The 22,861-nt window shown below is 45.0% G+C and overlaps 2 protein-coding genes across 5 annotated transcripts in view; one reads left to right on the top strand and one right to left on the bottom strand.

Moving 5' to 3' along the window:
* CLUH (CLUH binding protein of NUMT mRNA) overlaps positions 1 to 3,836 on the top strand; it is a 31,163-nt gene extending 27,327 nt beyond the window's left edge. For both annotated transcript variants that reach the window (XM_086859559.1, XM_023939438.2), the window contains exons 23-26: positions 891 to 984; positions 1,750 to 1,884; positions 2,859 to 2,932; positions 3,490 to 3,836. In XM_086859559.1, the coding sequence (XP_086715685.1) occupies positions 891 to 984; positions 1,750 to 1,884; positions 2,859 to 2,932; positions 3,490 to 3,658 (472 nt within the window). In that variant the 3' untranslated portion in view covers positions 3,659 to 3,836. The remainder of the gene's footprint in view (positions 1 to 890; positions 985 to 1,749; positions 1,885 to 2,858; positions 2,933 to 3,489) is intronic.
* Positions 3,837 to 6,985: 3,149 nt separating this feature from the next.
* PAFAH1B1 (platelet activating factor acetylhydrolase 1b regulatory subunit 1) overlaps positions 6,986 to 22,861 on the bottom strand; it is a 26,444-nt gene continuing 10,568 nt past the window's right edge. For all 3 annotated transcript variants that reach the window (XM_086859560.1, XM_086859561.1, XM_023939436.2), the window contains exons 2-11: positions 18,838 to 19,046; positions 18,340 to 18,424; positions 16,785 to 16,859; positions 15,721 to 15,927; positions 15,234 to 15,402; positions 14,281 to 14,383; positions 13,344 to 13,572; positions 11,846 to 11,947; positions 11,064 to 11,220; positions 6,986 to 10,504 (exon numbers count right to left, since the gene is read on the bottom strand). In XM_086859560.1, the coding sequence (XP_086715686.1) occupies positions 10,431 to 10,504; positions 11,064 to 11,220; positions 11,846 to 11,947; positions 13,344 to 13,572; positions 14,281 to 14,383; positions 15,234 to 15,402; positions 15,721 to 15,927; positions 16,785 to 16,859; positions 18,340 to 18,424; positions 18,838 to 18,869 (1,233 nt within the window). In that variant the 5' untranslated portion in view covers positions 18,870 to 19,046 and the 3' untranslated portion in view covers positions 6,986 to 10,430. The remainder of the gene's footprint in view (positions 10,505 to 11,063; positions 11,221 to 11,845; positions 11,948 to 13,343; positions 13,573 to 14,280; positions 14,384 to 15,233; positions 15,403 to 15,720; positions 15,928 to 16,784; positions 16,860 to 18,339; positions 18,425 to 18,837; positions 19,047 to 22,861) is intronic.

The following is a 22,861-nucleotide window of genomic DNA, read 5'->3' as shown; positions in this document are numbered from 1 at the left end:
CAATTCTTCCAGCCCTCAGGGAGGGATCTTTGAGAATTATTTAATGTGCTTTTGTCCTTTGCCATAAAGTCCTGTATTTGAATAAAAAGCCTGAGTGGCTTCTGTGTGTTCCCAAGGGAGCTGGGACTGGTGACACCTGTAGGATCTGCTCCCAGTGCCCACTGCTGCAGTGCTGGATGCCCTCTGACTTCAGTGCAGAACTGCCTGTGTTAGCCAGGCATAGCCCACTCCCAGTTCTTGCTGCCACATCGCAGCCATCTGTTCTCCATCAGGCTGCAAATCAAGCTGATTAAACATCTGCAAAGCCTGCCTTGTTCTCCAGTGGCTGATGAATGTTCATGCCCCAGAGAGTCTTCAGCTGTCCCTCAGTGGCACTGGGATGCCTGGAGACACCCGTGCCCTCCCACAGAGAAACACTGCCAAACCCAGCAATTTCTTTTTCATTCCAGAAGCACCAAGGCCAACAGTCCAAGGCAAGTCAGCTCTCCCAGCTGGCAAGAGCCCAGGGGACTCAGGCCTGAGGGCTTAGGGGTGCAGTCTTCCTCTCCAGTTAGTAAGTCCAAACCCAGGGTATTCCCATGGATGCGCCTCTCCCTTTGGTTGACTGCTGTGGCCTTCAGCTTTCCTGGATGCAGGACAAAAGATGCCCAGCTCAGTCTTTACCCCTGTAGGTCACTTCTCAGCATTCCAACTAAAACCCAACCTTAATGAGTGTAGTATTTGAATCCTCAGCTGGGTGGGAATAAGTAACTCCCACGGTGCTGCATTCACTCTCCTTTCATGCTCGTGTTAAGACTTTCAGCCCAGACAGTGTGATGGCACAGTCACACTCACTGCAACACAGAAATGTTTCTTCTTCAGAGAAGTGACAACCCTTTTCCTTCTATCAGCCACCACTTGGTTGCCCGAGTGTACGAGAGCAAAGCAGAATTCCGGTCGGCTCTGCAGCATGAGAAGGAAGGCTACACCATCTACAAGAATCAGGTGATGAGTGGTCCCACGGTGCACTCGTGAGCTGTCACTGCAGGGCCAGAACTGAGCAGTTCCACTGCAAACCAGTGCCCAGCCTGGGCTTTGAGAAGGCCTTTCCTACAAACGGTTCTGAGCAGATGCCAGGGAGTCCTTGTAGGGGCAGTGCAGAATTGCCTGCCTTGTGCAGTAACTGCCCACTGCTATGCCAGGAGTCTTTGCTCAGCTTCCTGCGAATGTGTCTGTGCTCTTCCCATGGCTGGACAAGCACTTCTGTTGTGGCATGGTCCCATGTTCTGGTGGGGCTTGAAAAAAACTGGTTTCTTTTTCCAATCTTTTGTCTTCAAATAACAGCTCCAGACTGGTTTGGTAGTGAGCTCTCAGCCTGGCTGCTGCTCAGTGAAACTCCTGCCCCAGCCTGGGGCTGTCTGAGCACGTCTGCACGCGGTGACTCAGCTGAGGGCACAGCCCAGTGTGGGGAATGCTGGAATACTGGTCCAGGTGGGGGGATGCTAGGATGCTGCTCCTGTAAGAAGAGTCCAGTGCAGGGAATGCTGCTCAACCAGCAAATATGTTCCCACTTGATGAAAACGTGAAATGTTGATAAGAAGGCTCCCAGAGGAACTGTTTTACTGGTTTTTGTATGCCAAGGCAGTCAACATCCATTTTGCTGAGTTCCTGTAGGGACACTGAGCTGGCAGCACCCAGGTGTGTTCCCTGGGTTGGGTCTTGTTCTCACTTGAGATGTTGAACCCTTTTTTTTTTCCCATTTCCCATCAGCTTGGTGAACACCATGAAAAGACCAAAGAGAGCTCTGAGTACTTGAAATACTTGACGCAGCAAGCGGTTGCTCTGCAGCGCACAATGAATGAGATCTACAAGAACGGCTCCAATGCCAACATCATGCCACTGAAGGTGACCCGCAGCGCTGGGATCGTGCTGTGCCAGCAGCAAGTTGTGTCCAGCTGCTCCTGAGGGGCATGGGCTGTCAGGAGGGGGTAGCGGTTGTCCCTTCCCAGACAGAAGCCCTTGCTGGGGCAGTGGCTCAGACACAGTGTGGTGTCAGCTGTGTGGATGGAGCACAGCGTTGCAGGATGCCTGGGGAAGCAGCGGGGTATAGGGACAGCTCCTGGGGTGACAGCCTGGCACATCTGCACACAACCCTGCCCTGCTGCTGACTCACTGCCAGGCAGCAGGTTGCTCAACCCAGAAATACTTGTTTCCTCATCCTCAAAAATGCTGTCATCTTTTGTGAGATGCTTTGTTCTCCTTCCAGGGATATGGTTGGGGCAGCTGGGCAGGGAGCGCAGAGGGGCTGTCTTACCTTACATGGAGCAGCAGTGAATGGCCCTCCTGGGCCAAACCCAGCTGCTCCTGCCTGCCTCCGGGTGCCTGGCAGAGTACCTGGCCTGAGCCATTGGTGCTCTCCCTGCCAGACTGTACCCCAGCAGATTGGGAAAGAGGGTTCCAGCTGCAGGGAGGACAGAGTGTGACAGTGCTCTGTGTGTGGGTTTTCTTCTCCCTGTGGAGAACTGGCAGCAGACCTGAGGAGTTCATGGCAAAGCACAAGGACCTTGAATCAAATAAAAGTCCAGGGAACTGTGGGCAGTGAAGAGGCTCAAACCCATAAAAATAGCACTAAAGGGTTTACCCTTGTTAAAAGATTTGAAGGAGGGTAGACAACCCAACACATTTTGGAACTGGCACCATGATGTATTTAACTGAAGTCCTGCAGGGACTGGTGGGAATCTCTAGATGGTGCTTTCCAGCTTATGGATGTACAGAGGTAGATAATGTAAATGATGCCATTTTCTCAACTTTTGGTAATGGAATGTGCTTAGCAGTTCAGAGTAGGTTCTGACTCCTAAAACTTTTCTCTTGCGATGTAGTTCACAGCTCCCAGTATGGCCAGTGTCCTGGAGCAGCTCAACATTATCAATGGAATTCTCTTCATTCCACTAAGGTACAGTGATTCTTCTGGGTTATGCCCTTAAAAATCAAGTGTGTATTGTCTTCATTTGCAAGAGACCAGAAACCAGCTCCCCAGGATTTGTTTGTTTTAGCCAAGATCCCAATTAAGGCCTTGATTAGCATAAAGATCACTGTAAACAGCAGGACTCTTAGATTGTTTTTTTAATTATTATGAATTGTCTTTTATTACTGCTAGTTGAAAATTTGATTGGGATGACGGTGGAAATACATGACTTGAGCCAGGACTGTTCTTCTAAGGCTGTAAATAATCACTGGTGGTAAAAATGCAGCATCAACAGCTGGAGGCTGCCTGGCCATCAGCAAGATGAACATTCTGCTCTGCCCTAGCCCCACTGAGGGAGCAGATCCTGGTGCCTCTTTGTTCAAACCCAGCTAGCAAAGTGGGCCCTAGCTCTGCTCAGCCATGGCTGAGTTGTGAGGGAGGGAGGTACAAGGAGTGTTCCCCCTGTTGAACATGACCTTGTTGTGGTGCTTCACCATTCCCATGGCCAGTCTAATGTCTACTCCCCTTGCTACTTTCCCCTTCAGCCAAAAAGACTTGGAGAACCTTAAAGCCGAGGTGCAGCGACGCCAGCAGCTCCAGGAAAGCATGAAAAGTGGGGAACAGCTGGAAGCAGAGGACAAAGCTGTGGAGGAGAAAGAGGCTGAGCCAAGCATGCCTTCCACTGCCATCCCCTTAACACAGAGCTCTGCTTAATGTGTACCTCGCTAAAAAAAAAAAAAAAAAAAAAAAAAAAAAAAAAAAAAAAAAAAAAAAAAGTTGAAACCACCCTTTTCTGAATCTGGCCCAGGGCCTTAGCTGCCCTTGGAGCAGCTCCTCCTTTTTTGACAATGTTATTGCACTGGTACAATTAATACACAATGCAAAGAACTAATCTGAGCAATGTAATCTGTCTGCCCAAGCTTGTGTCTGCCACGCGAGGGGAAGTGGCCGGAGGCAGCACAGACCCGTCCTGGCGCGCGGGGCCCTCCTGCCGTGTGTGTGTGTCTGTGTCGTGTGTGTGCACAGCAGTTATTTCTACTTTGTACATATGAATTCCAAATGAACTGTCTGGAGGAATGTAACATTTCTCAGGTCATTTTTATGTTGACTAAGGACACTGCTTTGCTAAACCAGTAAAGAACCAGCCCCATCACTGCTCCACGTTCTTGTAAAACGTGGGTTCCAAGCCAAAAGATTGATTCCCCCCGGTCACTATTCAAGATTGTGCTAAGAACAGCCATATTTGTGTCGCTGAGATGATTGAAGCTTGTGACATGTGGAAGTGGGGGATGTACAGCATTTTCTACATCAGGATATAGCCATGGGATTCCTTTAACCATTTTTTTCTATGTTTGGTTGGCAGTTTGGCAATTCAGTGGGGTTTTGTAACATTCACATTCTAATTTTCAAGGTAAAGATATTGATAGATAGATATATATAGATATATATATATATATAGATATATATATATATGATATTCACTGTTCCACCTCTGCTCTGCTTGCAGCTGAGTAACTTGGGATACTGTATCCAAAGAGTGAGGGCTTGATCTTTAAAAAAGCGCACAAACTTCCATTGCAGTGGAAACCCCAGTGCCTCGGAGAGCTGGGAATGCTGTTAAATGAGGGCTGAGCTAAGGGGCATGAGGAGGGAATCTCAGCCCTATTTAAGGGCGGGAGAAAGGGGAGGAGAATTTAGAAGTGGAGATCTGGTGTCATGTGCAACATCAGCTGTTGACACAGAGCTGAGGGCCCTGAACCTGACAGAATCACAACCAGAAAGTACCAGGTTTTGGGGAATGGGTTTAAATAAAAACTAAGTTCCCTCCAGCACTGAAACCTCTGGCAAATACCTTTGTCTCTAGTGTTTTTGCATGCTGATTTTGGGCCTGGTGCTGGGAGCTGCCATTGCTGGCAATGGACGGTACTGAATGCCAAGTGTTACTAAGAAATCCTCCTGTCCCCTCCCATGCACATCCTGTGGGGTTGTCACTGTCCTCAAGAAGGTAAGATGTGGCTGCTGCAGGCCCTGGGATGCCGACAGAGTTGAATGTCCTGTTTTCCAAGCAGATCAAGCTGTAGAAGAACGGTGGGCTGGCCGCAGCCCCGTGCTGCCGGCACCCAGCCTCTCCCTCCCTCGCGTTGTCTGTCCTGAACTGTGCCCGTGCTAATCCGCGCTGCTTCTTTTACTGACCCTTGGAGCCAAGTGCTGTCCCTGTGCTCTGTACCCTCGGTTTCCTGTCTGACCCTACAGGTATTTGTAACTCGGGGCAGGGTGGGAGGGAAGGAGGGAGCAGCATCTGAGGTGTTGGAGGCAACAAAACAGTCTTCACTGCAAACGAACTTGCTCCTATTAGAAAAATTCTGCATTTCCTGGAAAGCAATCAATAAATTACTACAGTGCATCTTTCCTACAAGATTTTTCTTTTACTAGTGTCTTACAGTCCATTAAAAGCTTTTTAAACTCTTGCAGGTACTTTTTTGGTTTCTTTACTGTTGGGTGCAGGTGTTGGTACCAGCACTGGAGCCACCTGTGAGTAGGAGCAGGGGTGAGACGAGTATCAGCTGACCTGGAGGCTTTGAAACCTGTAAATCAGTACCAGAGTCACAACGCTAGCCCAGAGGGGGCAGGACCCACAACCTCTGCTGTCAGACTCCATTTGTGCTCAGGGACAGGAGTCACTTTGCCCTCTTATTCCAGGGAGGATAAGAGCAGGGATACAGCCTTGGGGATGCTGTACCCATGTGAAATGAAGCTGAAGGACACAAGTCCTGGCTACTGAGGCTCCACAGCTAAGCAGCTCCAAGGGCAATGCAGGCTGGTAAATAACTGCATTTACCAACATCTGTCTGAACCTATCTCCTTCAGGTTCTGGGGGTTCTCATTCCTCTGTTCACAAGTTCTTAAACAAAGGTATAAAAACTGATTCAAATGGGCCCGTCCACTGAAAAACGTTTCAGTGCCCAGCAGTGCTGTATTGGGACTGGAGAGAGCTGATCCAAACCAATTTCACACCTACAGAGCACAAGCAACAGCTTACTGAGCTAAGGAGGGAGATTAAATTTAACTGTTCTTGGCAACTCACACCTGAACCTGCCTTTTGCTCCCTGTGACAAACTCACTGCTTGTGGACATACAAGGCTTTCCTTTCAACCCTCACCCCAGAATCCACCTCTGTGCCACCCTGTCAGCCGGTATGGGGTAGCCCATGCACGCATTGGCTCTGGCAGAGTTCAGATTCATGTTTTTTCCCTAAATGCAAGTGGGTCTCCTCCAAATGTCCATCCCATGTCTTTCCCCACTGCAACATACCACCCTACCAGCTGCTCCCACTAGACCTCAGCTGGTGGGAGTGCCCTTTTGTTCTTTTCCCCACATCAAGCTCGTGAGTACATCTGAGCACATCTGTGCTCTTCCATTATGAAGATGTGCCCATTCCAGTTCTGGCCGCTGACCCATCTCTATACAGTACCAGAGACAATTAGGGCCAAATCACAGGAAGAAATTAAACCAAAGCACAGATAGGCACAAGACCTTATTAGCAGAACAGATGTTGCCAGAACCACCCAGTGCCTTCAGCTTTCCAGGTACCCAGCTCCCCCGTGCTGCCTCAAAGCTGAGAGCGGTTACTCCGAGGATCCACAAGCACGCTTGGCCACCGCCCCAAACAGCTCCAGCACTGAGCAAGGAGCAGTGAAAGGCGGCTCCTGTACAGACAGAGGGTCAAGATAAGGGGAAAATTCAACCAAACCACACCCACCAAGGGCTGGCCTGTGCCAGGTGCAGGCACAAGGCTCTCCTGCCCACCTGTGAGCATTTCCTGCAGCACTTCATTGCACCAGAGCAACCAACAAAACCTCTCACTACTCCAGCTGCTATGAACCAGCTCAAAAAACCACTTCCTGTAGCCTCAGGTGAGCATGAGTTAAATTAAAATCAGAGCAAGGGCAAAGCAGGTGGGAGCAAAATCTCAGGGTGAAACACCAATAGCTTTTTGCAAAATAGTTTTAATTCTTGCATCCAAGGAAACAAAACCACATCTAGTTTTATATGCATTTAATAGTTTACCAATTGGTACAATAAGATTTTTTTAATATGCAGAAAACATGAATAAATTTTGTTTTACACAGTCTGAGAGCAACAAATCTTACTGTAAAACACAGAGCAGTATTATATACATTCCTTTACCGATTTTGTTTTGTGTCAATAGCTTCAGTTAACTCCTACAGCCTGGGAACTGTTCTCTCCAATTGCAGCACTCTACCAGCACTCGAACAAACATCTGACATTTGCCTTCACGTCGATGTCGGGATCGACTCTAAAGCATGAGGATTTTGCTAACTTCTCTTCAGAATGAACTCGGGGAAGCCTGAGGGACAGGCAGGACAGGAAAGCAGCTACTTATATGACACAGTGGAAAGATAAAAAGGCCAGTTAATGCCAGTTGTGACTTGCAAATCCAACGAGACCCCCCCCACTCCCCCCCCCGTCCATCCCACCCCTCTATCACGTGCTCTTTCTACAGGACTCTCGGTATTGATTTAATACACGGACGTTATATACAGCTGGACACAACAGCTCACTCCAAGGGTGCTTTTCCTTCACTCAACTCAGCATTTGCAATATTCAAATCATTAAAGGATTACCAAGCCACCACTGTCTACAAAAACAAAATATTTTTCCCTTTAAACAGCTCTCAGGGGAGTCACGAGCTGTCTGATTTCTCAAGCAGTTCACATGGACAGGAAGAGGCAGAGGAGAGGCAGGGACCCCATGCCTACAGTCCCCACTCACTACCACAACCAAGGGTTGTTTTCCTTTCCTCAGTGCCCTGGGCACACACTGGTCACACCACACACAAAAGCAGGATGGGTTTGTTTCACTTTCTAAAGTGCAAGATGGTACAAAACATCAACTTCTAGCTTCTACCTAAACCACAAAAGTGTTGCACTTTCTGGCCTGTGTGGCATGGCCCAGGCTAGGCTAAGCCAGGGATCTGCAGTGGCTCTGGTAACAGGCCAGAGCTGGGTCCTGACACATGTTGCCAGCTTTAGTCAGCAAGTGCCAAAGCACCAGTGAATCTCTTGCCCCCTCGGAAGCATTTAGTCCATTATCAACACAGTTACCTAACTGTTGCAGTTCTGATCACAGCAAAGGCACAGCAAAAGCTGACAGCAACAGTGGGGCCAGTTCCACAGCGCGTCCCACAGTGTCCCACTCACTCCCATGCCTGTGGTGTGGCTCCCCTCCAACCAGGGCTTCAGCTTTGGTCCAGTCAGGACCATCCCTGAGATCATTCCCTGCTGCCCCAGAAGGCTCACTCTGCACAGCAGCAGTGTTGAGCCTCACACAGAAGTGACGTTGCTGCCAGCACTGGGCCTGGGTGTCCTGGTAAATGCTTCTTTGCTACAGGGAAAAAATGCAGTAGACAACTTCCACATCACAGGTACCTTTAATTTCTCATTCAGGTTTGAGTTATGTACATGAGGGTGATTTACTTTAGACTTAAATAAAGTTTCTAGGTCCTACCAGGAATTAAACAGATGTTATTACTTTCCAGTTGCAGATGCATGGAGGGATTTAAGATGCACTACTTCTGTATCTGGAATTCTCCAATAGGACAAAAAGCAGCAAATTTTTCCAGTCCAAGCAGCTAACAAACAAAACAGACTTTATTAGTGCATGCTTATGTAGCAACACACACTGAGAATGACAGAAATCACTGGATTTAAGAGATTAGCCTGGATCTTAAACTGGCTCTGAAAACCCCCACATCAGAACTCCACTTTCTCCACCGCTTCCCAGAGGATCCCACACCCCAATCCAGCTCTGCCACAGAACAACGGGTCCTTCTGGGCTGACTGTGGGAGTTTACCCCTCAACAGTGCAGTGTGTTCGCCCTCCAACCCACCCTATGCTGGTCAGAGACTCTCAGCTTTAAAAGGGACATTTTAAAAGCCATGGATTAAACCAAAGAAATAAAATAAAGCACAAATTCATCTGTTAAAACATCAGTCTTGTACTTCATTGTATTGTCAATTTTAAAGTTGATTTTTAAAAAGACCTGGTTAGTTTGGTAAGTATTATAATTCTTGGTTATCCACAATGGAATCTGTCACAAAAATGCTGATTAAAATAATAATTTATAATATTTTCACTCATTTCAGATCAAAATATGTAACTTTAGGGATATGCAAATTAAAAATTGTGTACACCAAACAACATAAATACTAATAAGTGAGCTGGGCTGGTTTTGCTGATAGGATTTGGGTTTGGTTTTAATGTTTAGCATAATTCACACAGATGGGTGTGGGCTTTGTTCATGGCATCTTTCTTTTAGAAGCCTGCATGGATCTGACCTGCCATTGTCAGCTGATTCTCAAGATACTTAGTGCTTCCTTTAAAGCATTTCAGTGCTGCAGCCCAAGGTTTTTCTCCACCTGCAAACCCCAGAACGTTTTTACTGGAGCCACACTGCCAAGGTGAGGACCACCTCATTGTCCAAGGAGGCACTAAGGAAACCAAGAAACTTTTGTATACCCCCAATTTCCTGCCAGTGAATGAGGGAAGTGTCCTTTGATCCTGCTGTGTAATAGGAATTGCACATCTCTAACAAACATGGAAAGCAAACAGCAAGTTGGACCATGGCAGTCATTTGGGAGAGGAAGCTCTACTGGAAACTGGATCACTAAACTCTAGTGGGATGGACAACTCCTCCTGGAAGTTCGTCTAGCATAATAAGAAAACCAAACAAAAAACCATTTAAACTTAGTTTAACAGCACAGCTTAACCATTGAATGACCAAATAAAAAATAAATACATTTATCACATCAGCTGCGACTAAGATTTGTTGTCTTATTTCAGGTTTACAGTCAGTTCTATAAATATACCAACCCTTGCGCGATAGGAGGCCAAAACAAGTGTTTTCTGTTGATTTGGCAAATGTTTCATGACAAATATTCCAGAGTTTAATTAATTTCCATTAATTACATATAAGGTTCAGAAGATTCTGAATGCAGCCTTATTATCTAGTATTCTTAGAGAAGATTTATTAAGCACACTTAAGTGATGTTACATAGATACACATTTCTGAAAGAGCCCTACAAAACTTTTCCCAAATGAGGTCACCAACTCAGGCACCAACAGACAGCAGAAAGAAAAACAGGTATAATTATCCGACATAACGACACTGTCAACTATTCAGTTAAGTGCCCTATTCCAATCATCCCACTTCTGCCTTCTCAGGTCTGATGTGACCAATGCCAGCCCATGTTCTTAAACCTATGGTACTTCTAGACAACGTATGTAAATTTACAGTATACAATTTGGATTCACCATGCATGAATACTTTGTGTGTAACATTTAATAAGCTCAATCTACATCCAGAATAATTTACATGAAAGGACAATATTTATTTAAACAGAGCTCAATGGGTAACCATGGTATCTGAGTGCATCCAGAGGAAAAGGGGTCACTGTGAACTCCATCAGCGGCACTCCCACACTTTTACTGTTTGATCTACACTCCCAGTCACCACGTACGGGGCTGTCTTGTGGAAATCTGCCAGGAGACAAAAGCTCGCATTACCAATGGACCCAGAACTTCAGCATTTCCTACTCTCACTGAACGGCACTGCTTTTTCAAAACAATTCTACCAGCTCAAAGGCTAAATTTCAAAGCTTCTGGCTGTACTTTTGTAGCAAAATTGTATCAAGCTGTTACCAAGATCTGGTAACACCAACCAGGAATGTCAAGGAATGCAAACTAACTCTTTTCTGACGGTTGTGCACACCCTTCTTTTCCTTTTGCTGGGCAAGCACTGACCCTAGAGCCCTCCCCAGGTGCCGGCAGGCTCTAGTGACAGGTTCCGTAACTCCCTGTCAATTAACATCCTTATCCATGTGCAACACTGGCAGCAGAAGTGTAAAAATCCACCACGCTCCAACTCTACAACTCACATGGGGAGGGGGTTTGACTAGAAATTGGGAGTTAATTTCTAGTCCATTTCTTCTCCACAGAGAGCACAAGGCACTACTAGAGCCCCAAGGTGAAAGTCAGCCTAGCGCTCAGCTGCAGCCAGTGGGGAAGCAGCAGCTCTGGCATGGGGAGCAATACGTACCCAACGAGGTAACAAAGTGTTCGTGCGCGTTGAGGGTTTTCATGCATCGCTTGTTCTTGAAGTCCCAGACACGGAGAGTCTTGTCATCAGCACAGCTCAAAATAAACTTTCCCCCAGAATGGAACAGGACTCCACGTACCCAGTTATCATGGCCCACCTTGATGGGCACAAGGAGAGATCAGTCAGCAGGCTGAGAGCTGAGCAGCCCACACCTCACACTATGGCACACTGAGGGACGCCTGCCTGGCCCCACAACGATACCACTGAACTCCTGAAACCTCTCAGATCTCACAGCTTATCTCCAGTTTCTATTATTACATCCCCATCCGTTCTCCCAACAATGCAAGTTCCTGTACTTGAAGGCAAACAAACAGCAGTCCTCATGTGATCTGCACCCGTTCTGCTCTCCACCCCCAGCACCACCACCCAGTCCAGCCAGAATCTGAGCTGGGAACAGCAGGCTATGGCCTGCAGGAAGTCCCACATGTGGCAACAACATGATACTTTACAAAAGACAAAATTCAGATCATTACCAGCGTTTCTGAAAACAAACCAAGCTACTCATCACAGTACTGCATTCACACTATGGTTTTGGAGATAGTCAGCATTTCTTAGCAACAACAAGATCTGAACCACAGAAGCCATTAAAACTGTATTTCCAGCATTTGCATTATTATAACTCTGGCTTCTCTTGAAAACATGACAAGCAAGATAATACATTTCATTAAAACTAGTTATTCATATGCAGCTATGACTGCCAGGAAAAACACCAATGGACTTACAAGTGTCATAAGGCACATGCCAGTGCTAATATCCCACATCTTAATGGTCTTGTCTCTGGATCCAGACAGCAGAAAAGGCCCAGGCTTGCCACTCTTCTTAGTCTACAGAAAATTATGGTTAAGTTATGGTATACATAGAATGGAAGTGAGAAGAGGAGGAATGAAGCCGATCCCTTCCCAGTGATATTGCTTAGTACCAAAATCACATCATACAACAGCTTACAGTGAGTAAACACACACTGACGAAGCTGGGTCACAGGCACTGGTACTAATGCTAGGAGAATTACACAATTTTTTAAAAGAAATGGTTGTTTGTCCTGCTGATTGTACAAGCCAAGCAACGCTTTGAATACACACTTGCCTACTGGAAGACATCCTCTGTTAACAGCAGACGCAGCTCAAGTGCCACATGTCAGGACAAACGAGGATACAGCTCACACACATCTTTGTGTTCACATTCTTCACAAAATGCAATGAAGCAGGGTTAGGAATTTCTGAAAACCTCCTACTCTGAAGTGATTTGTGTGTGTGTGTCCGTCCACGGTGTGACCACCAGCCAAGCTCTCACCGGCCCCAGGAGTGCAGGGACAGTGCTCCCCTGCGGGCTGTGCCCGATCTCACCAGCAGGGGGCAGGGGAGGCACCACTGCAGAGCCTGCACGGCCGCAGGAAGGTACACATGGACTTGCGTTTTAATTACTGATAATTAAAAGATTATAAGGATCTTTTACAGATTCAAGTAAAATTTGACTGAAATAACCTGTAAAAACCATCACTAGGCAAGTCCCCGTGTTCAGTGTGGCTACTTTTCCCCTGGGGTGTCTATCCATCAGCCTTTGGAAGTGGAGAGCAAAACAGCAATGCCGGGTGGGGGATTTGACTAGAAACTGGGGTTAATTTCTAGTTCCTTCTTCTACAATTTAACATCCTTAGAAAGAAATTTCTTCTGGCCTTTAGCAAGCCTTTCTTGAGGCTCACTAGAAGAGGTATCTGTGATCACACAAACTAGGATTCATATTAGTTAAGGAACACTTCCTCACATCAGTAGCTGTACAGTAAAACACAGCAGCTGCTGTTTGATTCCTTGGTGCACACTGCACCCAAGGCAGCTTCATTCTGCGTTCTTGACTGGCTCCTTCCCCCCTCTACCTTCCAGTTGCTAAGCATCCATACAATCTTCACATTCTGCCAGAGAAGCTGCTTAACACATTTCTTTGCTGCAATACAAGACAGGGGGTCCCACTCTCACCCTTCCTTGAACAGAGCATCTCCCCAAAGTTCACTTTCACTACTGCAAAGATAGGTCCTAAACACAAAAGCTGGATCCTGGGAAGCCAAGACGGGGCTCAGCTGCACACCAAGATACTTGGACAAAAGTACTCATACACCTGCTGTAGCTGCCAGGCCCTCTGAGCCCAAAGCTCAGTGGCTGTAATGCTACACAGAGCATGGACAAAGTTCTCCCAGTGCATGCTTGTGTAACAGCCCGTGAATGTTACCTCTGATCCCGTAGCTTCTGATATGGTGGAGTAGGAGCTCTCGGGAGCCCAGGAAATGCACTCTACCACATGCTCGTGCTCTCGGAGCTCAGCTTTGCACTCCTTTGTCGCTACCACCCACACGCGCACCGTCTGGTCATTGGAGCAGCTGGCAATCAAGGTGCCATCCTGGTTGGGCCGCACCATGCGCACCCATTCTCTGTGCCCCGTGAAAGTCTTCACGCAGTAACTGTGCAAAAAACCACAGCATCACTCAAACACCGATGCAACAACCCACTGCACATGCCTTGGAAATCTGAGGACACTTAATGTCTCAGTGGTCAAGATAAAATATTTTAGCACAGACATGTTTATCCTGGCAGATGATGGAGCATGCCATAAAAGGTTTGTGAAATGGACGCTGACATGAGAAAGCAGTGACAGCTAAGAGCTACCAAAACTTGTTAATGTAAAAAGCAGGAAACTTAGGGGAAAATGAGGCTGACATTACTAGTTGCATTAAACAGGTATTTCAAGAACAGGTAGAGATTTACAGGTCATTTAGGTATTAGAGAAACAACTGATAAATGAAACAAGCAAGAAGACAAAAAAAAAAAAAATCAGGACACACCTTGATCTGTGTCCAGAAAAGTAACAGATACACTCTTTAAACTCAGGGTTAACCAGTGAATTTATTTCCTAATTGGTCATGAGCTAGAGATTTACCCTCATAGCTTCCAGAAAGACAAAACCAGTTAGCTTTAATTGGTCAGTATTAACATCTAAACTCCTCTGCCTAATGATTGTGGCAGAATCCTTCAGTGAAGTACTCTAAACGGCACATAATTTCTCAATTTAAATAGTGCCTGCTGACACTCAGATTCCTGTGTCCCATTTCTACACACAGTGGCTTCTCCTCGCTTTTGTTCTGGTGCTGTTTGCTCACAAGTGCACTTACCCTGTCTGGACTTCCCACATTTTGATAGTTTTATCCCTTGAGGCAGAAACTATATGATCTCCATTGGGCATGATGGCTACTGAAGAAACATTATGATCATGACCTAAAAACAAAATAAAACCTTTCTTAAGTGGCACTGGCAGGGTTTTCACAGAGCACACAGGACTTGCCATTTTTTTTATCTTGGTCAAGTAGCTACAGCAGCAGTGTGTGTTTTATGGATTAATCTTTACATGTAAACTTGAGGTTTTATGAAATAATCATCCACATTTTTAGAACCCACACAACCCAGACACTGAGCATCCTTAAAGGTGCTTTCTGTTTACTTGTGTGTATCTATGGGTGGGTGTCTATTTCTACATACCACTTCTAAAAGATGACCCTAAAAGCAAGAAAAAACTCTTACATAAGACTACAAAAAACATTTGCTGTCAATATTAGAATCTTATAGCTGTGGTTGTTGTACTTTCTCATTTTTCCTATGGCTTTTCAAACCCAGTGCAAAGGCAGCATTCCCATGTGATCGAACACACGCAGCCAGACCTTGCATGGAGCAGCCAGCCATGCATCCTCTGGCACTGATTCCTCCCTTCCAGTAGCCCTGCATCTGGAACACAGAGGGCTGAAGGAAGGAATATTTCACTGATTTGAAGGCAGTTTCATCGTCTAGCAAGCATTTAATATTTAAAGATAAAATCTCTCTAAATCCCTCAGCATCATTATGTGGGATGCTTCCCACACCATCATGCACAGTAGATTTAAGATGCTATTTCATTCCATAAACACTGCTTGTATCACCTATTTACAGAGCACTCAAAGCATCAAACTATATCCCCCCTTTTTCTTTTGGAAAATACTCTGGTCTATGACCCCTTTCCACATCAGCAGTTTTCGTGGATTTAAAAAAAACCCAAAATTTCACAGACTGCTAAATCAATCCCTTTATACCTTACCATGCATAGTTCTGATGCACTCAAAGCCCTGGAAATCCCATAGCTTAATGGTCATATCAGCAGAACAGGAGGCCAAGAGTTTGCCAGTGTGGTCAAAGGAAATATCTTGCACAGAGTCTGTGTGACCCTTCAGGGTGCGCTCAAAGTCTCCTGTCTCATAATCCCACACCTGACAAGGGAACAAACAACCTGTTAGCAGCAGCCCATTACTCTTTGTATTCTCCAGCCCCATATTTGCACTCTGCAGGCCAGTCTGACATCTTGCTCAATAATTAATCAAGCAAGAGACAGACAGCCCTAAAAAGCTTAAAGAGACATTTATTTTTCTCTTCTGCTATGTGATTTTGTTACTTACAAATTAACTGAATTAATGCACCTTGAAAACTGCTTTTCAGCTAACTTTAAGCATTATAAACCCAGCAGGAGAACAAGTTTCACTGTATTGATGTCACCTATTCCACAGCCAGTGTCTGGAGCACACACATACCTTTATTGTGGCATCCTCTGAAGCAGAGACCATAACACTGAAAACTGGATGGAAAATGACTCGAGTGACAGGACTCCTGTGCCCACTCAATGCATACTTCTCTGGAGGACGAGGAATCCACTCCTTAGGGTCTCGTTTCTGACCAAGAGGTCCACCTGATGTAAATTCTTCTTTTGCTTCATTCAGCTTCGATTCTAATTCCATTACCTAAATGTATGAATTTTAAAGAGACTTTTCATTTCCAGTTTTATACAAGATCTAATTCACCTTCCTGCATTAGTAATCCAAATAACAACTGACTCAAAAACTCAGAGTAAAGCAAAGATTGCATGGACCAAAACTGATTACCAACACTCAGTAGCACTGGTTTTAAAAATCAAACCTGAATTAATCATTTATTGTTTATTCTTCAATAATTTATAGTTAATTCTTAATAATTTAATCATTAATAATTTAGTCTTTTCAAATTCCCAAGTATTTTCACAGGAAAAAAAAGTTCTACAAAAACCCCTTTACTTACACACTGTACAAATACATCTGAATTACCATCGTGCCAAACTACCAAAAAAGGTTGTGCTAACACAAAGGAATGCTACTGTGGCAGGAATTCTGTGTCCTGTTGGAGATAGCACACATATTAACCAACAACAGAAACACTGGAGGGCTAATAAACCCTCGCTGTATTAACCTGCACAAGGGATAGGACTTCATTGTTAACACACTGATTTTAGGGGATTTTTGCTTTTAATACACTCTTGAGCCACTGAAGCATGACTAAAAAGAGTTTTGTACTCTCCACTTGCAGCACAATTCCCCACTGGAATGCACTGGAGCTAATGGCTCCTTCCCTCTAGGGCCATGGCCAAAGACAACAGGCAGCACTGATTTTTCCTCTGTTCTAGTCCAGCCTGACCCTCTGCACACAGTGATTCCACCTCCCTACTCACCAACTGCCTCAAGGCACCTCTTGCCTCTCCAGCTTCAGGATTGCGCACGCCTGTTCAGTGCTGAATGCTTTCTGTGCTAACTTTTTATATATGTATATCCAGCACATACATATTTACCTTCTTTTGTAATCTTATAACAGATGTCCATTTTTTTTCCAGAAGTCCAGCATACTTCTTATCTAACTCTTCATTCTGAGAAGAAGCATTTAAAGAAAGGAAGAAAAGCAACACAGAAAAACAAATATCAGAGACGCAGAAGTAACTAAATGCTGCATTTTCTTTCCATGACAAAAGTACAGTCTCATGCTACAATAATCCTAAATGAGATGAAGATAACAAACATCAGAAAATAACCATGCCACGGCTTACTCCATGGAAGATAAAAGCTCTGAGGACTGGCTACCTTGGTCAGAGACAGAAATTAATCTACTACTATAGGGGGGCAATGGTAAAAGCTGGAGTTATCTGCATGAATAATCCATACAAAAATTAAATCTCTCTTTGTAGAGCTACACATCAATCCTTCCAATTTACTCAAATAATTTCAGCCTTTACCTTTTTTTTTTCATTTTAGTATAGCCCACTCTAATTCAGATTTTCTTGCATAAAAGTCGTGAAACTTTTAGCAACTGCATTTTCTCTTTCCCTCAGGACCATCTAACCTATTTAGATTGCTTTCCTAAGCTTTAGGAAGAGGAGACTAAATTAGGCTGATAGATAAGGCAGATAGGGGAATAATATTAGAATTTTCAATTATAAGTTTGGTATTTCAATTTGTCATTTCTACTTATTTATGCAATACAAGTAGCAAATTGGAGAAATTAAGTCAATCTTCAAGCATATTAGAAAAAGAACAATGCAAGATATGTAATAAAAAGGCAAGGATTTATCCAGCACACAGAAGTTTACTACTCAATCCAGCTGTAGCCATATGAAATGCATACTTCCTATGCTAACAGGTGGCAAAGATAGAAATTATACCAAATCATCTGTGACAAAGGCAAATCAACAGAATGCAGTTGCAAGAAATGACTGGTCTGAGTCATTGGCACCTGTACAGTCTAAGCAAACAGATCTGCTTACCAAAGCTGGTCACACTGTCACAGAATCACAGACTGGTTTGGGCTGGAAGGGACCTTGAATCTCATTTTGTTCCACCCCCGTGCCAGAGGGGAACACCTTCCACTAGACCAGGCTGCTCCAAGTCTGTCCAATCTGGCCTTACTGGATGATGAACTTCTACCAACTGTTTCAGCCTTGCCCTCCCTACTACATGGTTACCCAAGAGATGTGCAACAGACTCAGGCAATGACTTAACTCCTGACCCAACTCAAATCTGAAAAGAATCTTCCAACATTGGCTCTTGTATGATAAAGCAGAGGACAAAAATAATTTGGTTTTGTCTTCTTGTTTCGCAAAGATTCCCAGTGAAGTCAGTCTCCAAAGTTGCACAAATCTGGTCATAAATTTGCTTAGAAATGGTCAACTCACCCAATGACATTTTTCCCTTTTCTAGCAAGGCAGTAAGCTGTGTGAGCTCATCACCATCAGTTCTGAAACTGTCTGAGCTATCACGTAGGTAACAGACGCACAGGTTCAGAACAGATGCAGATGCCATAAAACTGACAGACTTCTAAATGAAAATATAGATAAAAATCTTGTTTGAACTCACCACATCTAATTCAGCTTCCTTTTTAAAAACCGAATATGCCTCCTCGTAGCCATTGGAACGGAGGTAATCTGCTATTGCTCGATTTCTACAAAACAACATTTTAAATACAATTTAAGGAGTCAGAGAAAGATTGTCATCACAACATAGCACATTCTGATCAGATCCTTGTCTACATTCCAAAGCAAAATAGCAAAAAATTTCCAGAATTTACTCAAGATAAATGTAGAATTCACAAATTGCAGCTTATATTGCAATGGGCTTACTGCAAATTGAAGAATCCATTTTTAAACCATCTTTGAAATTATATTTTCATCATTTTCCAATTCTAGTTTCAAATACCAGCAGTTCTATCAAAACTAAATAGAGAGATCCAAATCACAATACACAGTACTTAAAGGGCATGTGAACAGAGACACTCTAAGATCTATTTGGAAACAAATGCTAATAACTGAAGTTTAATGAAAATGTAACGCAAACTTAAAAATAATAATCCCTTACAGTTCATCTCGTTGCCTTTGTGACAGCACCATCGTGGCTGAGATGTCAGGTTAACGTGATCAAGCAGTGGCTTCTCCTCAAGAGCTAAAGTCTTGGGAACCCAGGATCCACAATTCAGTCTGCCACAGTGGCTTAAATCACAAGTATTTCTCCAAATGTGAAATCCAATAGGAAATCCAGAGGCATTCAACACAGAAGATTCAATCCATCTACAAGGAAAGAGAGATCATTTGTTTCCTTGAAACAAGCATTCCTCAGGCAGCTTCCTTAAGATCTATCCAGCTTCTTTAAAGACTCTGGCTCTACCCCAGCATGGGGGCCTTGCAGCTTCAGAGCTACACAACTGTAGCAAACAAATGACTTTTCCCACCCCAGTACCACCACCTGAGGAAGGTCCAAAGAACCTTTGAGTAAGAGACAATACTTGTTTTCTTTTCAGTCACATGTTAATGTAGTTTACCTAGAGTTAATACCTCCTGTTCCCCACATTTAGGGCACAGCAAATTTTTGAACAGCCCTCCAATCTTATCTGAGTGGCACCATTAACATGGGAAGAGCTGCCATGGGCCCATTACTGCAGATGGGCTCAGGCAGTGGAGTGGAGATCACAACACCTCTGGCAGTGCCAGCCAATTCAGGATATGGCTGAAATCCAATATGCTCGAGATAGTTCAAGTCAGTAGAGTTGTGCTTTTCCAAAACACAGCTCCTTAGTATCCTTTGATTCAGAAACATGAACTGCAGCATTCCCAGTGCACAACCTGCTTCAACTGGGCAGCTTCAACCTCTGTCACAGTGACATCACCAAACCCATGTTGTCAGCACTGCCTTTGCCTTCTGCACTGCAGGGACCTTGTGAGCACCACAACCATGGGAAGTGCTGAAATGGCACTTCTTGCACACCTGGCAGGTTCTGTACCGAACTCGTCATTCATTCAGGCTGCTCAGCAAGTCTGACTGACCAACCTGCCTTCAGCACTGAGATAAACTGAGGCAACACACACAGGCTCAGAGACAGCAGGTGGGTTTGTAAACTTCTGACCAACTGCTTGAGGACTGCATGCTCCTACTGCCTCACCTCTGCCACTCTCTAGACACACAGGTACACTGACTTCCGTATCACAGCTCAATAAAAATTTCAGTAAGGAGCCTCCTTTAAACAATAGCCTGCTATGAAAAAAGTAAGGAAAATACTAAGCTGGTATCATTAATGGCTACTTATTCATCACAGGGGATCAGAGGCTTCTTTCTAAACCTATCTAGGCCCTGCTGTCTGCTTCAAAATGAGCTTAAGCTGCAAGTTGCTTGTTTCTACCCTGCGGGTGGATCTTCCACGTTAAATGCTGCACACCATAATACTGCCCTGAAAGCCAGTTAGGATAGGAACACTCTGAACAGGCAATGCCTCATTTAATCAGTCTAACCACTTCTCCAACAGCTATTTCAGAAACAATCCAGCTGAAAACTAGCAGCACAGGCTGCACCCTTTCAGAGAACAGAAGCAAGCATTTCACTTCCTCTTGTCCTATACCTAATTCATGCCAGGTAAAGAGACAGCTGGGTGTCAAGAGATGTCCGGTGCTCAGTGCAAAGCAGAGTACCACACGCAAATTAAGGGAAATTCAGTTATCAGTAAGGTGCTGCAGTGCTGAGAGGCGCCCTGCAGAGGGCGCGCCGCGGGACAGCCGCTGCTGAGCCGGGCTCGGGCACGGCACTGCCGAACGCACGGCAGCACAACGCACGCAAAACGTCCAAAACCTGCCTCTAGGGCTGCCAGGGGAAAACCTGAACGTGGGGTTTGTATTATGAAGCCCCACTAGTCAGTGAATGCCTAGCAAATCCAGTGCCAGCGTACTGATTCCACTAAAAATCCCAATATCTCATCAATTTTGTTGTGGCATCCAGGAGAAGCAACTACAGCACTTGTCTAAAAATAACAGCAATTGTGTTTGTAAGGCCACCCTTCTCATGTCACCTATTTAGAAATGCCTTTTCCCTGTCAAATGTAAAGTAACCCCAAGCTTCTCCATACCCTGTATCCACTTCCCAACACCTGGGCTGCTCCACAACCTAACTCTGAATTGTTAGTGAGAAACAGACCCTAGAACTAGATAAATTCCAACAGCTACAGGGCAAAACAGCTACTCCTGCTATTAGCAAATAACAGCCGAGCCAAAGGCACCAACCAACTGATCTACAGCATCTCGCTCCTCCAGAAAGCGTCTGTTCCAAGCACCCTGCTCAGCATTCTTGTTCTGTGTCCTGTTGGAGATAGCACACATATTTACCAACAACAGAAACACTGGAGGGCTAATAAACCCTGTTTATTAACTTTTAACTTAACTTTTAACTACAAAGACACCTGAAGAGAAGGCAAAGTATTTTTAGGACTGCCTCCTTCATAGAGGAAAACAGAACAAAACAAAAACAAACAAAGCCCACTGCAAACAAAAACCAAAACAAACAAAAAACCCCACACACAAACCCACTCAAACAAGTGTCCAAACCCAAAAAGCCCAAAAGGACCACCATTAATTACACACCTGTGCCACTATGTGCACTACCTTTCTTTCAGCTGGAGCAGACTTTTTGACATAGAGGCTTCAGTGAAGCAAGACTAACCAGTCCTCCTCCATCACCTATCAGCCACCACCGTGTTACCCCCAAACAGCTCAGCCAAGAAAGGCAGCTGGAGCTCTGGGGGAACCCTGGGGAAGCCCTGGGGAACAAAAGCAACCGACACTGGCCACCGTGTATCAGCATCTTAAGGTAGTGTCATGACAAAAGTTAGATCTTTTGAAGAAAAAGGTGTCTGCACAAGAATTTTACTTTGTCCACTATTAAATACAGGAAGAAGCACACTGAACTTAGCCACCCATGGAGTAACAGCTACTAATTAAGTGTGAACAAGCATGTGCCTTTTATTAATACCTACTTACACTCCTCCAAGTCGTAGTTTCTAACTTAAAACCTATCTGGTTCCCTATCAATAGTCTGCATATACAAAAGCACCAAGTGGCAAACCTCTGCCTAAGGACAGTAACAGAGGGCTACAGGTGTAAGATCAGGCATCTTTGTAAGCCTTTTGAAACTGGGAGCTGGCAGAACGCCTGTCACTGGCACAGGTACGACACACGCAATGGGCACCTCTCACTCCTCCTAGCAACACAAATCCTGCACGGTTTTCAACACAACACAAACCCTTCCTTACAAAACATACTGCTCAGCTCCACTAACAGCAGCAGATCCTTAGCAGGCAGCTGCACCTCATCCCAGCTGCCCACTTTTTTACCCGGCTACGGACCAGCTTTTATATTGAGGACTGGTAGAAACGTCAGAGCAGTAAGGAGAGCAGACCTACTTCAATCCTTCGGTGCTGCAGGACTAGAGAGCGGAATACTAAAGCATAATCTTTAAAAAGAAATTAATTTAGAAAGAGACAGCCAAGAATCATCACAGGCCAGAATTTTTCCCTGCACAAGCTTCTAAAGCACAGAGAATTATTGATGAAGTGCAACAAACTGAGCAGAAATACCTGAAAAGCAGAAGAATTCTCTCCTGTAAGGGAAGGTGAAAACAGTACAGTTCAGATTCATCTCCCCTTCTCATTTGAAAAAATAAAATAAAATAAATGGGACCCCCTGTTTCTTCATGTCTGACCATCACCCCCCAGAGATTCCTGAGCTTCACCACACTGAGGACATGCTCAGTTGCAGAGCCAGTGCCACCTGGGCAGCACACACCCCTTGGGCAGCTGGCCATGAGCAGGGCACCCTGCCAGCCCCACACCACACTGGCAGCAGGCACCACTGGCCTGGCACCGACAGGAACACACACTCTTCCCCGGGGTGACTGAGGATTCAATACACCCTGCTGCTTCCTGCCTTCAAACACTGCATTCTTCCACTGATGGGCATCTGTGCTTCAAGTGCTTCCTAGATTACTGGAGAACTTCACAATAACTTAATTTGAGACCTGCAAACGATTCATAAATGCACCAAGAGCAAAATGAAACAAGTTCAGC

Source organism: Cyanistes caeruleus, chromosome 21 (assembly GCF_971803275.1).
Source record: "Cyanistes caeruleus chromosome 21, bCyaCae1.hap1.1, whole genome shotgun sequence".
NCBI lineage: Eukaryota > Metazoa > Chordata > Aves > Passeriformes > Paridae > Cyanistes > Cyanistes caeruleus.
Note: the sequence above shows the minus strand (reverse complement) of the source record. Positions and strands in the feature narration are given on the sequence as shown.